Genomic DNA, 17,371 nt, shown 5'->3' on the forward strand with positions numbered 1-17,371 from the left:
GCTTTGATGTGAGGTGGGAGTGAGTTCCAAAGGGAGGGGGGCTGCAAATGAGAAAGCCCTGTCACCCCAGGTCCGTTTCTTTGATTACCGTGATTACCTTAACGAGCATTGATATGATCCATAGTACCAGTCTAATACAAATAACAGACCGTTTGAATGTCGTGATTGACCAATCGGAATCAAGCATTCAACCAAGCTGTGTAATAAAGGGCCAATAAATGCTGATTCAATCACTAAGCTGAAGTGTACCATGATCTTAACAGAGCATATCCCTGTACCTGTTTCTGTCTCTCTCTAAGGAGTCCTCTGAACGAGGATGTGTTTGCTGCTCGCAGTAAAGATGACCTGCCGACAACCCATGAAGAGATCAAAACTCTGCAGGCCAAGATCTACAAGCTTTTCCTACAGGTTGTCCATTTTATGTCCCATGTACATTACTCATAATATTATGCACATATAGACCACCGAAGTCTGACGTAATTTACACATCCTTGGTTTGTCTACCTGGTTCGCGGTTTTCCACCCCCATTCTGAATCCCATAGACGTCTTTAATATCGCTTCAAATAAGAACTGTGTTCCAAAAATAAACAAGTGACCCCGGCGGTTTGACTCTTATGGATATGAAACATCAACTGACGGTGAGAAAACGATAATGTTACTTCCGCCGAATTAGTTACATTTTCACCAGAAACAGACTGTATCAAATATAAGTGACTGACTATCATAAACGATACAGAACCTCCTCCCTGACAATTATGCGGAGATAGTTTGTTTATTTTTGGACCACAATTCTTATATGAGACGATTCTATGATGACCCAATGTTATTCTCCATAGAGACATTACTTTACGAACCTGGGGATGAACGAGTGACGTCAGGACTTCGGTGGTCTATAGTGTTCTGTAATAAAGGTCCCAACACATCAACCCAACATCGGCGCCGGTTAAGTGTTGAAAAGCGGCTAGTTCCCTAATTTTGTGTTTTTTTTTGTATCTTGTCCACAACAGCCGGTCACCAACAACGGGTCCAGTGGCTACGGCAGCCTGGGCAGCAACGGCTCCCATGAGCACTACACCGGCGTGGCCTCTTCTAGCGACAGCAACGGTAACCTGTGGGAGGATTCACACCGCGAACCGGTGAGACATCACAGCCGCCGCACTGTCTGCAGCACAAATTAACGCCATCAGTCAATGTTTGGCTGACCAGGAGTATCATGTCTGAAGTATAATGACTGTGTGTGTGTGTGTGTGTGTGTGTGTGTGTGTGTGTGTGTGTGTGTGTGTGTGTGTGTGTGTGTGTGTGTGTGTGTGTGTGTGTGTGTGTGTGTGCGTAGATGACCCTCCAGCAGATCTGTGCTGACGTGAACCGGGTCAAGAGTTGGGGGCAACAGGCATACCTGGATTCCAGAAACAAGCTCATTCCTCTGGGGAAACCTGCCACAGGTATAATCCAACATCCAAAACATCTGGACGGACGCTCCATTATTCTTTACATCCAAACTTAATTGATTACAATAGACTTGACAGATTTGACAGCTCATGGAAAAGACTTGAATTTGGCTTTACAAGCTAACAACGCATCGCATCGCGAGCTTGTAGATTGGCTTAAGTTTAATTTGTTTTGAGATTTTCACCTGTTATTTGGTTGTGTTTCCAGCGGCCCCGCCCCCCACAGCCTGCAACGCTAATGTCAGAGGTCACAACAAGGAAGGCAGGAAACAGGCTCACATTCCCTCCTATCAGCAGATCAACTGTGTGGACAACATCATCAAGTACGTTGGTGGAATCAGTGTTCATTTTGAAAGCAACTTTTTGTCATTAGTCTCTTGAGGTAAATCCAACCAGTTCAGTGGCCTTGTGGGTAGAGTGTCTGCCCTGAGATTGGGAGGCAGTGTTGATTTTGACAGCAAATTTTGATTTAGTTTTAGTCATAGTCCTTTGAATAAAATTCCATTTATTTTTTTGTCATATTTTAGTCACCTGAAATATTACTGTTAGTCTAGTTTTAGTCGACTAAATATCAAAGATCGACTAAAATGTCGACTAAAATGTATCTTGGCGATACCTTGATGGCGTCGTAATGGCTGATTTTACACTTGGTTGAATGCTGAAAATAGCCGGTCTACAAGCTCACAACGCGTCGCAGCTTGTAGATCTGCTATTTTCAGAGCGCAACACCCGAGCGCAACCAAACATAAAATGACTTGTCTTTTAGTTCTACTGGATCTCTGCTCCACTAGTCCCTCACTAACAATTTAGTCTATTTTTTATTTTGACGAAATTTAAATCAATTTAGTCTTAGTTTTAGTCATTATAGCTTAGTTTTTATTTTGTTTTTGTTTAGTTTTCATCAGTGAAAAAAGGTAGTCGACAAACATTTTTCGTCATAGTTTTAGTCGACGAAATCAACACTATTGGGAGGTCGGGGTTCAATCCCTAGCTGGCTCATACTCAAAGACTATAACAATGGGACCCAATGCCTCCCTGCTTTGCACTCAGCATAGCATCAAGGGTTGGGGATTGGGGGTGAGTCGGTTTAATGAGGAGGGAAAGGGCTGCTGAGTCAGGCTCAGCTTTCCAGGCCCGATTAAAGCTCCTCTATGTTGGATTTCACAGCATTCGACCCGATGGTAATATTTTATTACTTTGTGTGTGTTTTGTCTCTCAGGTTCCTGGACGGCTGTACCGCTCCAGACCTGAAGCGCAAGAATGAATGTCGTTCCCAAGCTACCTCTTCTTCATCTTCTTCATCTACTACCTCAGAGGACGATAAGCCCACCGGAGCTACACACACCGCTCAGGCAGCTTCAGACGGTAACGCTCGACATATGATACGAACTTATACAGTTATACTCATATGCTATATACTGTCATTAAAGGGGTTCTAGGCAACTTCACAGAGATCAAAAAAAGAAAAAAACTATTGTCAAACAGAGCTGGGCTGGATCAGTACCGTTGACTGACAACCCCTTCAGCCAATCATTTTCCCAACTCACCAGCCAATATGACACAAGTGGACTTTTGAAGGGGCCATGTCGAAAATAGCTTGCTTTAAGTGTCACTGTCCCCCCCCTGCCGGTTCTCTGAATTTTTATTTTTAAACAGGCTCTGTCATGATTAATTGACCACATATATGAAGTTAAACAACTAAATTATATCCAAACGATATCTTAAAAGTAAATTCCGTGCCTCAAAAAAGAAGTTTGAGAGAGTTTTGGTCGGCTGCACTCGGTTCCATTTGGTTTCACTCAAACTCGCCACCTGATTGCCAACTGTCAATCACAGAACATTGAGCGAGGACGCTGATAGGACAGTTCACACGGACACGGACGCGCACACACGCACATGCACTTCATTTCATTTACGTCTCAGACAGTCCCGGATACCCGGATGTCAAAACATAAACTGTAGGGAAAATACGGATTTCAGAAAGAGGACTGTGTTTCAATGCAGGAAAACACCCCAGCATCATTATATAGTGGCTGATAGAGGGGAAAAAATGCAAAATATATATATATATAAATATTTTAAAATTTAGGCTTCAAGTTACCTAGAATCCCTTTAATACTCTGAAACACTGGACAGCGAAAATAGCCTATTTACAAGCTCTCAATGCGTCACGCTGCAACACATTGAGAGCTTGTAGATCAGCTATTTTCGGTTGTTATTTTAAGATTTGAACATGTTTGAAAAATCTTGAAAGTGTTGAATCATTTTGAATTACGAACAAGTTTGAGAACTGCTGATTTTAGAGGGCATTTTGTAGAATGGGCCTCATCTCTGTGTCACTGCTCATTCCCTGTGTTGTGTTGTGTTGTGTTGTCCAGAGGTGGTGTTGGACATCCAGGTGTCAGTGGACACCTCCACAGCTGCAGCGGTGGTGGGGGTCCGGGCTCCGCTCACGGACATCACCATGTCCACCAAGGCCATGAGCATGGTGTCTCTCCCCAGCCAGTGTTCCTACAGCAGCACCATCGTCCACGTGCCACAGCCAGAGTCAGGTACGCTATACCAGTGGTTCTAGACAGTGTTGCCAGATTCTGTGAGAGAAACAAGCAACCAGGTCTAGGAAAACCAGCCCAAAAGAAGCGACTAAGGGTCACATGAGCACTTTAACATATACATCAGCTATTTGAAAATAGCCGATCTACAAGCTCACAGCGTGTCGCGATGCGACGCGTTGTGAGCTTGTAGATCACAACGCTTGTAGATGGGTCTGTAACTCTGAGAGTGTACAAATGGAACCAATTGGACCCTAACAGGTCCATTTGGTTCCATTTATACACTCTCAGAGTTAGATTAACATTGATTTTACAATATGAATTGGGGTCCCAGAGATAGAAATGCCATTAAATGGGGGTCCGTAGCCTAATGCATGTCAAACTGGTGATCCTTGAAATTAAAATGGTTGAGAATCACTGCTATAGAGCCGTAAAAATCTTCTCTTATGGGGGTCCCTGGCATATCTTTTCAAATGGGGGTCCGCGGGCTAATAAGTGTCAATTTGGGGGTCCTTGACATGAAAAAGTTTGAGAACCACTGCCCTAGGAGACACGGGGAGAACATGCAAACTCCAAAAATGTTTTTAAAAATAGTAAAAAATGGCAAAGAAGTTTAGGGATAATGGGTAAGCCACCGGCGAAAATATGGCCCTAAAACTAAAACTACATAAAAACTTGCTGTCAAAATGAACCCTGCTGTGGTGTGGCGTTCTTCTCACAGAAGTGACGGCTCTAGAGGACGCGCCGATGGGCAGCGAGCCCACCGACCCGCCGTCGGTGGCGGCACCACCACCGCAGACCCCCCCGGCGGTCCGCCCCACCCAACACAGCCCCACCCAACACAGCCCCACCCACAGCTCTGCCACGGAGGAGGAGCTCCTCCTGATGACCAAGGAGGTGCTGTCGGCCCACACCGAGAAGGAGGAGCAGGAGTACGTGGACCGCTTCCGCCACCGCATCCTCCAGAGCCCCTACAGCTCCTACCTGCAGCAGGACAGCATCTCCATGGCTCACTCACACCATCCAGGTATGATCGCAATCATTTGAAGTATTTGCAATTATTTTGCGTAATTGTCATAATCGTTTCCATGCTTAAAGTTATACAGTGCAGGTTCACAAATAGCGATTTTTAGCAGCCTCTGCTGGTCATTAACTTCACTGCAGGCCGTTCATTTTTTACTGCGTTACCCAGAATTCCATTTGTTTTCACCGGAAGACGGAAGCGTTTCAAAAAGCGTTCTTTTAATTGTTTTATACGATCTGTGGATCGTTTCTCTTAGCCAGTGGAGCTTTAGTTACCGTGAGCTGTGTTTTCTTTTTCTGTTGTTTTTCGATCTTCAAATCATACAATCTCTTAAAATCAGCGTGAGTTTCCTTTTTGTTATTAGCGTGGTAGTTCCTGGCCAAACAGGAAACCGGTGCGGTAGTTCCTGGCCAAACAGGAAACCGGCGCATTTCCGCTTCCATTTTCCGGGCAGATTAAGTCATTTTCGCGTGAAAGTCCCCCCCGACACCATTCAATAGAAAATATATAAATAAAAGGCTTTCGGGGGTAAAATTCATGGAGTGGGTGTTGTGAAACATTTGCCACTCACAAAAGATATACAATTTAACTTTAGTTTTATTGAAAAAGTTACCTAGCATTACTTTAACTTTACAAACTTTTTAAAAGATTGCAGAAATAGCAGATCTACAATATGTCAGTACATTTTTTTTTCTTTTCAGTTCACTGATGCACTATCAAAACCGATTGCCTTCAACTTATGGAGCCGTATAGAGTGATTTACAGTGTCTGCTATAGTTCTTTAGCCTGAACTGGAAAACAAACTTCAAAATCAGCCTAGGGTTTCATTCTCCTTTAACACAACGGGTGCCAGCGTTTTATTAAAACAGATTACTTTGAGTGCCAGAGATCTCACCGCTTGTAAGGCTGTGCTGTTCATAGCTGTGGACTCCACGGCGAGCACCCACACGCAAACAATGGATGCGTGCACGACGATCGATGGTCCTGGCTAACGCCTGGAACAATAACATCTCTCACGCGAGTCGCCATTACAAAGTAAGCGCCCATCGAAAATGACTCGTTTTCCCCACTGTAAAAAGTTAAGGAGATACAGAGGGTTTTATCAAGGAGATAGAATGGGAGCGGACGGGGAGCCAGTGTTTTTTGGCACGGTGATCCATTCCATTTCAGAGTCACCGTGGGTGATTCCAGAGCTGCGCTAGCCCCCCCTTGTGGAAAAAAAAAAGAAAAAAAAAAAAGACTGATAACGTTTTTTACCGTGTTCGGCACCCGATGTGTTAAGAATTTTGTGTGAACAACCTGGCCAAGGTTTTATGATGATGATGTGTTATGATTATAACAAGATGCCAACCTCATTCTGTCTGCCACCACCAGGCGACACCGCCATGCGTCCGCTCAGCGCCGCACCCGCCGCCGGTGGCGGGGGGTGGAACCGCCCGCGGACGGGGGGGAAGCCCAAACACAAACGGGCCAAACCCCAGCTGCAGGATTCCTCCGACAGCTACGGAGCATCCCCGCCCGACCCCCCCTCCCCAATGCGCAGCGGCAGCAGACCCCCGCCACCACACTCCTCCTCCTGGCCTCCCTCTTCGGAGTCGTCCTCCCATCCCCAGGTGGGGGGTGGTGGGGCCCCGGTACTCTACAACAGCCAGATGAATCCCCCCCCGCTGCTCCAGCAGACCCCATACCCCCCCATCCCCATGATGACCACTGGGTTTGAGCAGCAGATAACAGGTAGGGATGGGTTATAGTTATAGAATAATCGAATATTCAAATAATCGTTTGTAGGATAGAAATCGAATATTAAAAAAATATATATTATTATTATTAAACTTTATTTTTTTTTGTTCTGTTGCAAAGGCTTTATTGTCATCCAAACCCTGCCCATAGTAATTACATTTTAGAGGATACCTAGTATGGCTGTAATATGTATTTATTCTCAATTTTGCGTTCACAGGAAGTAATTCAAAATAGAATTTTAGGGACTTTTGATATAATACACAAAAATGTATTGACAGTGGGTATGCTCTAAAAGTGTGAAAAACTTGTTTTTTTAATGGTTTAGTTACAATAATGTAAAAGATGTACATGCTACTGTCTTTGTTTATTTCCGAAAATCAGTTTATAGGCCAATGCAATGCTGTTATTGTAACCTAGGATGGTCATTTGATGAAAAAACTAAACAAATCCACAGAACAATTTCACCCAAGTAAATCACCTGCCGAAAAAAAAGAAATAAAAAAAGGGGGGTGGGGGGTCGTGGTCTAATATTAGAATAATCGGTATGAGTAGAATTATAGTGATTGATTTTCATGTTGGTCACTTTTACACATCCCTAATAACAGGAATGGCCCCCATGGTGTTTGGGGACCAGACGCAGACCCAGACCGGCTTCAACTTCAACCTCATGCAGCCCGATCCCAGCAGCATGCAGTCGGTCATGCACCTGCAGTCCTTTCAGATCCAGAACATCCAGAACTTTCCCTCCATCGTGGCCCCTCCTCCCCCAGTAGCAGCCCTGCAGGCCTGCATCAACCCCTATGCCGCCGCCGCTGCTGCTGCCCCGGTCATGGCTGTTATCCTGCCCAACTACCCCACCACCACCACCTTCGCCCCGGGCTACCACCACCACCACCCCTCCTCCATCTTCCCTCCACCCGCTGTCAACTCCATGATGATGCCCCAGGTAGCTGTTATTACACAATCACCTGATTTCAGATCATCACACTTATCGTCGCATCGTCGTCAGTAACGTTTACATTCATCTGTATAAATTGATCTGTTGTGAGGAAATTGCACATATTTCTGCTTTTTTTTAACTTTACATTACATTACATTCTTTCTTTCTTTCTTTTTCCTTTATTTATTCAGGGAAGCCCATTGAGAGCAAGCTCTCTTTTTCAAGGATGCCCTGATAACAACATATAAAATACATACATAATGAAAAACAATAACAAACATTTGAATCACATTACAATGTCACACTCACAGATGCAAATAAACATAGTGTTACATGAAACAGGTGCAGTCACTATGTAGTGTGTCCTCAAGAAGCACCCTGAATGTCTCTATTGAGACCAATTGCACCAGTTTCAGAGAGTCCTGAAGTTTGTTCCATTTGTGTGGAGCATAATACATGAATGCAGTTTTTCCTTGCTCACTGCTCTTACGTGGACTGGTATATCTAATGTGTGTTTGTGAACGTGTTGAATGTCCAGTAACCTTTGGTTCCAAAAGCGAGGATAGGTATAAAGGAAGTTTACCACACAAGGCCTTATAAATAAATAAAATACAATGTTGCTCTCTACGAACTGCGAGAGATGGCCCAACCCACTTTATCATATAAAATACAGTGATGGGTGAGATAATCATCACCAGTAATAAAACGCAAAGCACTGTGTTAGACTGCTTCAAGAGGCTTCAGTGTGGAGAGTGAAGCCTGCATATACAGTATATCCCCATAGTCAAATACAGACATTATTAAAGATTGAACAATAGTCTTTCTGCTGGTAAAAGAAAAACAGATGGCAAAATATATGGCCTGTTTTGTTCATAGTAAATTGTTACAACAATTAATTGTCAACTATAATTTCATGATCTTGCCTCCCCTCTCTAGCCCCAGGTGCCGTTCACCACCATGGCAGGCTTTGCCCCCGGCGCCGCGGCTCCCTTCCTCCAGGCCCAGTTCCAGGCCCAGCCGGGCCCACCACCACCGCTGCAGCACCACCAGGCTCCTCAGACCCCGTTAGTAGGGCCTCTGTTCCACGGGGAGGAAGAGGAGGAGGAGGAAGAGGAAGAGGAGGTGGGAGCGGGAGCAGGGCCTCCGGCTCTGTTCTCCTCCTCCCGCTCCAGCTCCCCCCTGCAGCTCAACCTGCTGCAGGAGGAGCTGCCGTCCAGACCCAGTGAAGGAGGAGCCTTCAACCACCTCCTCATGGCTGACAGCCTGCATGAGCAGCACCACGGGGCGGGGGTGAGTTACTTTACTTTGATTGGTTGATTAGTGATGCGTGCGCGGGTCAGGTTTTTTCGTAACCCGCCCCGCCATGGGGCCCAACCCACCCCAACCCGTCCCAACCTGTCCCGCAAAACAACAAAGATAGAGGTGGGGGAGAGAGAGAGAGAGAGAGAGGTAGAGTGGGTTTTTGTGTGTTGACCCGCTCCGCCTGCGGGCTACGGGTCGGCCCGCACATTCCCTAATTGATTGATTTTATTTGGTGACATTAAAAAGAGCACAAAAAGCACTTTCCGACATGCAATCGATGCATCACAGAGGATGAAAACACAATAAAGCCAGAGGGCTTATTTCCGTTGTGGTTCCTCTTCAACAGAAAACCCTAAACATCATCATAATCAGGGGTGCACATAACTGGTGCGCAGGTGCGCATGCGCACCCAAAATAAAAAATGCGCACCACATCAGGCGACGCGAGGCGCTTTTGCGCACCAACAGCTGGGACAGGAATTTCCCAGCTTTATTTTTTAGCAAAACTAAAAAATAAAAGCCTGGAGATCGAGGCTAGGAAGCCACACTTCCTGAAGCCACACTCACACAATCACTCTAAAGCACCCGTCGGCTCATGTACAGCCATTAGGCACAGGGGTAGAGATATGACGTGCACGCAGCCAGCAGCGGCTGTTAGAGGCACTCGTCACCGATGATGAACGCACCGTAATGGTGCAAAATATGCCGTGAACGTCCCAATCTGGCGGATAAAATCAGCGCAGCAGCACAGGGCACCAACCTTGGGGGCTTTATCTAACAGCGTGAGAAAAAAAACCGGCGAAAATCGGCGTAATTTAGAAGCAGAGCGTCCTTTTTTTCTCGCCCCCCCCCCCGTTGACAAAACTGTCCGGTGGGCACCGTGCTGAACCCCCCCCCCCCCCCCCGTTGACAAAACCGTCCGTGCTGAACCCCCCCCCCCCCGTTGACAAAACTGTCCGGGCTGACCCCCCCCCCCCCCCGTTGACAAAACGGGACGGGCGCCATGCGCACCAAGTCACATGTCCAGGTGCTCTTCTGCGTACCAGACCTAAAAAGTTATGTGCACCCCTGATCATAATAACAAACAACAACAACACAGAAACAATACATTAGACAAATATACATCAGGAACTAGACTCTATTAAAATGTGCAATCATTGCATTTTTTGCATATTTTAAACCTATAGATGTGCAGTCAATGCATTCAACCCACTTCAAATAAAGTGCTATGTACTGTACACACTACATAGTATAAATAATAAAGTTCACAGTTTATAATATAAAGTGTGTTTACAGTCTATTAAAGGGCATATTATACTTTATATATACTTCCAGGTGGTCCCCAGATAAATGATAGATAGTTAGGAACCAAATGGACCCTTATGGGTCTGTAACTCAGAGAGTGTACAAGTGTTGTAAGAGTTGTACACTCTCAGAGTTAAATTATCATTGATTTTACAATATAAATTGGGGTCCCAGAGATAGAAATGCCATTAAATGGGGGTCCGTAGCCCTAATGCATGTCAAACTGGGGGTCCTTGACATGAAAAGGGTTGAAAACCACTGGTATAGGCTATACTGGGCACATTTCACCCTGCGGCCATCCTGCTTTTTCATCACACCCCAGGGGTGGGGAGCGGACATAATTATCTCTGATCTAATTTATAATCTAAAGCTCTCTCTGTCCAACAGTCGTTATAATATATCTTTGTATGGAATTAATTATAAAAATCCAGCAATGTCATTTGATTTTTATGCGCTTGTAAATCATTTAAAACTTTTTGTATTCAACCCCTGAATGCAGGAGATATATAATAATGAGTTCTGTGTTGTTCCTTTTCCCTTCCCATCAGGGCGATGACGATGCCCCATGCAGTGACTCTGGGAGGAACCACCACGATGCCCAGTCCACCTCCAGTGAGCTGCTGGACCTCATGCTGCAGGAGGACGCCCGCTCAGGGACCGGCTCCAACGCCTCTGGCTCCGGGTCGTCGGGGGAGTCGCTGGGTCGATCCCTGGGCTCTTCTGGGTCCGGCTCTGGCTCCAACGGAACCTCTACCTCACACACAGGTCTTTGACTTTGACTTAATATTGTCCTCTTTATTGATAATAAACATATTGTTGCTGTCGGGGCAGAAAACCTCTTCTCTCCATATTGTAATTTTTTGGGGGTTTTTCCGTAAATTATTGCCCTTACTTGAGCGTCACTCAAAAGTAGCAGATCCGTAAGCTCGTAACGCGGCGCGAAGCGACACGTGTTGAGCTTGTAGATCTGCTACTTTTGATATTTTTGAATTTGAATCCTGAAAAGTAACAGTTTTGGACATATGAGGTTTCCACCTGACAGAGATGATATGTGAAATACATACATTGTCGTTAATCAATCAATCAATCAATCAATCAATCAATCAGTACTGCATGAGTGCTGCCTAATGCAGCCACTCAGGTAAATCAGAGAATCCTTATGTAACAGGAGGTTGTGATGTTGAGTGTAGTGCGACATCTAGTGGCTGAATGTTGCATTGCAGTGCCCATCTCACCCATCCTTGTCCCTCTGTTGCTCTTCAGGGAGCAGTAACAGTAACCTCTGTTGCTCCTCTATGCTCTGCAGGCAGCAGCAACAGTAGCAAGTATTTTGCCAGCAACGATTCGTCAGACACGTCACGCAAAGCCCGCAAGAGCCAGCAACAGCAGCAGGAGGCGACAGCGGAGCACCACCACCACCAGCAGCAGCAGCAGCATGCCTTTGAACCGTGTGTGGAGAACCCGCTGTGGACCATGATCCAACACACACCAGACCCAGTCATGATGAACTACCAGATCCACGCCAGGTACGGTACAACACTGTGGTTAAGCAGGGTCCTGAACTGGAAAGGATAAAGTGTTCCTCCACGTGCGCTTACGTCCTTCCAGTGGAAGTTCTCACTGTATAAATAAGTTGAAAAGAAGCAGCTGGTGACTCTCGTGTTTATTCGATGTTATGGCCCGGCTCTAGGCCACAGCAAAGGGGAAACGGGATAGAGTTTGAACTAAAAAGAGTGATTTATCTACAAACCAAAGTAAAGTTTCCAAAAACAATGAAGCAGGGAAACTTCTTTCTTTTTTTTTTACCTTTATTCTACCAGGAATAGTCCTATTGAAATTTAAAATCTTTTTTGCAAGAGGGTTCAGGTAAAAACAGCAGCACCAAAGTTACACATAAACATAAAACATAAAATCCAAAAAACACAGAACAGAGAGGTATGACGTTCAATTGCCAGGACATGAGCAGACAGTGGTCAAGTAGTCCTTTAGCCTATTTTTAAGAACCCAGTTTAAGATGAGTCTGTAGTTTACACCAATAAGATGACTGCGAACACATTAAAATCACTTTCACCAAAGACCGTATTAGATAGATGTGGGAATTTTGTACGTGAACGTTCCTTCAGATCTGAGGTTTAAAAATCTTAAATGACACAGATGCTTTCACGGTCTTAACACATTACCTGCCAGAGGTTTTTTTTTTACTTCCCCCACTGCCAGCATTACATTCAATGTTAAAAAAACATTTTTTAAGTAGTCACAAAATATTTTCCGTGATCACCGTCCTCACGGTGATCCCCTCATTACACACACACAGGAGTCTCGTAGAATCGTGGAAAAAAATAATCCGATTGCGGTAATCCGTTCCATAATTGCAGCCAATTGAAAATAGCATGTTTCACCCAAAATAACATGGTCAAAAAAAAAGTACACAGGAGCCGAGATACAGGATTTTAAAGTAATAAGGAGTGAATGGAGCTAGAAATCTTTGGATCACGATATCTCTGGTTCTGTGTGGATAAATTAGGAAAAAAAATAAAAAAAAATAGAAAAACGGTTTTACTCGTGGATGGGCAGATAACGGGGTATTTTTCCAACAACGAGTATAACCGTTGTTGGTAGGTAATGTGTTAATGGGTTAATAATGCTGTTTGTTGTGTGCTTTGGTCCTGACCTTTATAGGGACCAGGAGGAGGTTCTGGCGGAGGACAGAGAGAAGCTGCGTGTTCTGGAGCCTCTGCAGCCCTGGTTCAACCAGAACCAGAGGAGGGAGCTGGCCCAGGTGCATCCCTGGATCAGGCAGCACGGCATCCCACCAGAGATAGACACGCAGGTGGGTGGGAACGCGTGCGTGCGCACACACACACACACACACACACACACACACACACAGACACAGACACAGACACACACACACACACACACACACACACACACACACACACACACACACACACACACACACACACACACACACACACACACATATGTGTAGATATCAGTCTGGAATCTCTGTGTGGAACCTGCATTTCCGAGGGGATAATTCAAAAAATTTCTCTGGTGATAAACCCACCCCCCATATTTGCACACTGGGCCCTGATTGGTCCCTCACAACTTCGGAGGGAGAGAAATCAATTTCTATTGAGAGGGGCCAGACCTAATCTGTCAAGGGCAATTTTTTTGTTGCAATGGCAGTCAGGCTAGGGTTCTGTGTGTGTGTGTGTGTGTGTGTGTGTGTGTGTGTGTGTGTGTGTGTGTGTGTGTGTGTGTGTGTGTGTGTGTGTGTGTGTGTGTGTGTGTGTGTGTGTGTGTGTGTGTGTGTGTGTGTGTGTGTGTGTGCGCGCACGTGTACGTGTACGTGTTCGTGTGTGCGTGTGCTTGTGTGTAGGGACACACACACACGGGTGGCTTGGATGATAAGGGAGAATCCAAGCGGTGAACTGTATACTTGTGGGCATGATGCCTCCTTCCTCACAATGAATGGTGGCATTTAACACAAAGAGATTGAGGGAAACACACCAGTAGAGAGAAGTGCTTATAGATGTTTATTTCACACTCTGGTAGAGCAAAGGGTTTTTGTTTATTTCAGTCAGGGACTGTTTAAGTAAACCGTTCATGGAAATACATAAAAATGCAAGTAAACTTCAATGTAAATGTTGAATTGTGGCGTTTTGGTTGAAAATTAAAAAAGTCTCCTTATACAACTGTTGAATGGAACACTGTTATATACAGCATATTTTTCATAAGGCCTAACTGTTGTTTTGAAAGAGGCCACTTCATAAATCAAATAAAATGAAGGTTGAACCTTAAACCCTTCTCCTCCCTCTTCCTCGTGCCAGGGTTGCGTGGGCTGCAACAACACCGGGTCAGGGATGATGATGACGGGCCACTCCTCCTCCCCGCTCCCCCCTCCTCCTCCTCCAGCCCCAGACAGCTCGTCCCCCATGGAAAGCCCCTCCCAGCGGGACGACCCCCATGAGGACCCCTGTCTTCTGCAGGACACCTGATAACAACAACCAACCTGAGAAGGTCCAGAGGACCACACAACTTACTTACTTTCCCACTTACAAGAACTTAAAGTGAACCGTGAAACGTTATTTTCACAGGTTCTGGGATTCGCTGGCGTACGCCGTGGCTTACGGCTCGGGTTTCAGACGATAAAAGGTTCTCGGGAACCGAAATTTGAACCCCATGCTCAGGAGGTACAGTACAGTAGTACTTAATCTTTAGTGGGAACCCAGAACTCAGAACTTGGTGGTTTGAAACATTTAAATTGCGCAAAATAGCTGATCTACAAGCTCGATGCGTTTGTTGTGAGCTTGTAGATCCGCTGTTTTCCCGCTTTTTTTCATTTTTTTCATGACATACGGTAACTCCCCCTCTTCAGGGGCGGCGGGCGGCGGCTCGGGTTATAATGGAAACGTAAAAGCAAAACAACAAAAAAAAGAAAAACCTCACAGAACTTCAAAAAGGTTCTGGAACAGAACAGTTCCAGGAGGTTCTGGAAGGTTCTGGGTTCAACGCTTCATAGTGGAAAAGAAGCTAAATGACACACCGACGGCATCAAGAGCCTCAAACCGACGCCCACAAGGGCAGAAAGAGAGAGAGAGAGAGAGCGAAAGAGACGGGACATTTTTAAAGATCATTTTTTGGGGGCTTTTATTGCCTTTATTGACAGGACAGTAGTGTGAAAGGAAATGGGGAAAGAGAGATGGGGAGTGACACGCAGCAAAGGCCGTCGGGATCGGGACTCGAACCCGCGACACTCTGCCAGGCTACACTTAGCCTAGGTGCCTGGACCCGCTACGCCAGCGGTCCAGGCCGAGACGGGACATTATTAGTGATTATTATTGTTATTACTGCCTTTACTGGATCACAGCACAAACACACAACACTTCTTATTGTGTTAACAACGGCATCTGCACATTGTATATGAGTTTATGACTGACCTGAGACCTGTATGAATCCAGGGGCGTGTCACTGACAAACTGCTGGTCAAGAGTACAGAGACACACTACGACGAGTACAATGCACAAAAGACTTTTCTCCTGCCATGACGTGCGCTATAAGTTGTGTGTGTGTGTGTGTGTGTGTGTGTGTGTGTGTGTGTGTGTGTGTACCTTGCAAGCTCTTTGGGACAAACGAGGTGTGAGATTTAAGTACTTTAAAATGGCTGCTAAGGCGGTTTGATTAATTCACGGCTGGCGTGCGGATGCGTGCCAGTACTGAAAGTACACAGACTTGTGCTGGCTTTCTTGTTTATAATGTTCAAATTCGGTTCTTGTAAATTATCAGTGTATTCCGTTACTCCAAAGGTTGGTTTGTATCGTTTAGTTTTTTCCCCCTCTTACCCTAAAAACTGACTTTTTATGTTGGTATGGCTTACTACAAACAGGAAACGCTTACTACAAACAGGAAACGCGTTGACCGTTTTACCAGTATAATTATACTCAAGTACTTTGTCCACCACTGCGTTTAATTCATCAACGGTCCGCTTAGCCTATAGGGAAACTTGTTCTCTTGTTCTTAAATAACTGTCACCTGCCCTTTCTTTCTTTCTCTGCCATGTATTCTGCCTGTGATATTACCCTAGCGTTACACGTAGCCTATTTCTAATCGTAAACCGACGGCGGTAGCGTGGCCCCCAGCCTTCCTCGAAACCGATTCCTGTGTTTTTACATATTGAATCGGTTTAATTAAAAAACGTCTGTGTTGCAGTCTGTCTGTTTGAGCTCTATGAGTGTGTCCATGTGAGACTGAGACACCAACAATGGCTCTTTTCGTCTACAAGAACTATTAAGTGAGCGTGTAGTGCAGTGTTTCTCAAACTGCGCTACACGGTCAAGGACCCCCAAAATGCAACGTTTTTGGCCACGGATGGGATGCCCCATCTGAAAATATTTTGTTCTAGGGACCCCCAGAAGAGAAGATTTGTGTTAAAAACAAAAACCTGAATCCAATACTTTCTTCTTTTTTTGTGAGCTTGTATATGTACCGTTTTTTTTAATAGCCAACATATAAAATATGGATAAAGTTGTTAAAACGAATGTGATGCTGGGGACCCAGGCGGGGAAACGTATACTTTCAAACATTTTCTAAAAAGAGCGAAAATAGCAGATCTACAAGCTCACAATGCGTCGCAAATGCGATACTTTTTTAATGTTTTTTTTAGGATGTACCTCTCCCCTTCAGGACTGGTCCTGGTTATAACGTAAACGTAAACACACACACGAAAATAAACAATCACAGAATTTCACGGGTTCTGGAATCGTTTCAGATCACGGAGAAGGTTCTGGGTTACATTTTGTAGTCGAAAAGAGCTAAGAGGCATTTAGACTCGTCTTATTGGATATAATCTGTTGAATGTAAACGGCCCTCTTTCTATTGCGATGCGTTCAGAAGTGCGTGTGGATGTCAATACGTTGACCGATTGGCGCTGCTCTGAGAGAACTGCTTCCTTCGATGCGGTTTGTCCCGGCAGTACGAGAGACACCAGCGTTTTCTACCGTTTTTTGGATCTAATGAAGCCAGCTAATGCAGCTAACGCAGTATAACAATACAATGTATATTTTTAGGAAAGCTGCACACTAAACAATCTTCAGAAAGTGTATAAAGAAAAAAGCCATTTTGTCTTGAATTCAGGGAGTCTTTGTTTGTGACATGAGTTGAATAAATATTTTATGACTTGGATTTTGTGTCTTATGTGGTCTATTATTAGCTTGTACATTTCACAGATAAATAATAATAATGCTTTCCATCGTTGACTTGTGCAGAGACCGCAGACACGCTACAGAACAGTGGCGTAAAGTAACTAAGTACATTTACTCAAGTACTGTTGATGTTGGTCGTTGCTAGGATACGGCTGAGGTGAATAAATAAGGTGTATACTCTGAATTTTATATTTCTATATTTGGATACATTGACAATGGCTCTAAGCCAATCACAACGTGAGGTCGGACCAAATGTTGTCATCGACTCCATAATAAAAGGTCTTCCAGATTTTGCCACAATAACCCAGACTATAGTTTTCTCATATTACCAGAGTTATTACCAGATACGAAAC

The 17,371-nt window shown here is 44.9% G+C and overlaps 1 protein-coding gene across 1 annotated transcript in view; it reads left to right on the forward strand.

Moving 5' to 3' along the window:
* The window catches only part of per3 (period circadian clock 3), a 33,705-nt gene extending 19,368 nt beyond the window's left edge, over positions 1-14,337 (forward strand). Inside the window, exons 11-24 of the mRNA XM_084062657.1 lie at positions 300-408; positions 1,009-1,137; positions 1,335-1,443; positions 1,658-1,772; positions 2,669-2,814; positions 3,828-4,001; positions 4,723-5,028; positions 6,400-6,759; positions 7,371-7,711; positions 8,642-8,995; positions 10,860-11,076; positions 11,618-11,837; positions 12,991-13,141; positions 14,148-14,337. Coding sequence (XP_083918783.1) covers positions 300-408; positions 1,009-1,137; positions 1,335-1,443; positions 1,658-1,772; positions 2,669-2,814; positions 3,828-4,001; positions 4,723-5,028; positions 6,400-6,759; positions 7,371-7,711; positions 8,642-8,995; positions 10,860-11,076; positions 11,618-11,837; positions 12,991-13,141; positions 14,148-14,315 — 2,899 coding nt within the window. The 3' untranslated portion in view covers positions 14,316-14,337. The remainder of the gene's footprint in view (positions 1-299; positions 409-1,008; positions 1,138-1,334; positions 1,444-1,657; positions 1,773-2,668; positions 2,815-3,827; positions 4,002-4,722; positions 5,029-6,399; positions 6,760-7,370; positions 7,712-8,641; positions 8,996-10,859; positions 11,077-11,617; positions 11,838-12,990; positions 13,142-14,147) is intronic.
* The last annotated feature ends 3,034 nt before the right edge of the window (positions 14,338-17,371 follow it).

Source organism: Gymnoscopelus microlampas (genome assembly GCF_963454915.1).
Source record: "Gymnoscopelus microlampas genome assembly, chromosome: 7".
Classification (NCBI taxonomy): Eukaryota; Metazoa; Chordata; class Actinopteri; order Myctophiformes; family Myctophidae; genus Gymnoscopelus; species Gymnoscopelus microlampas.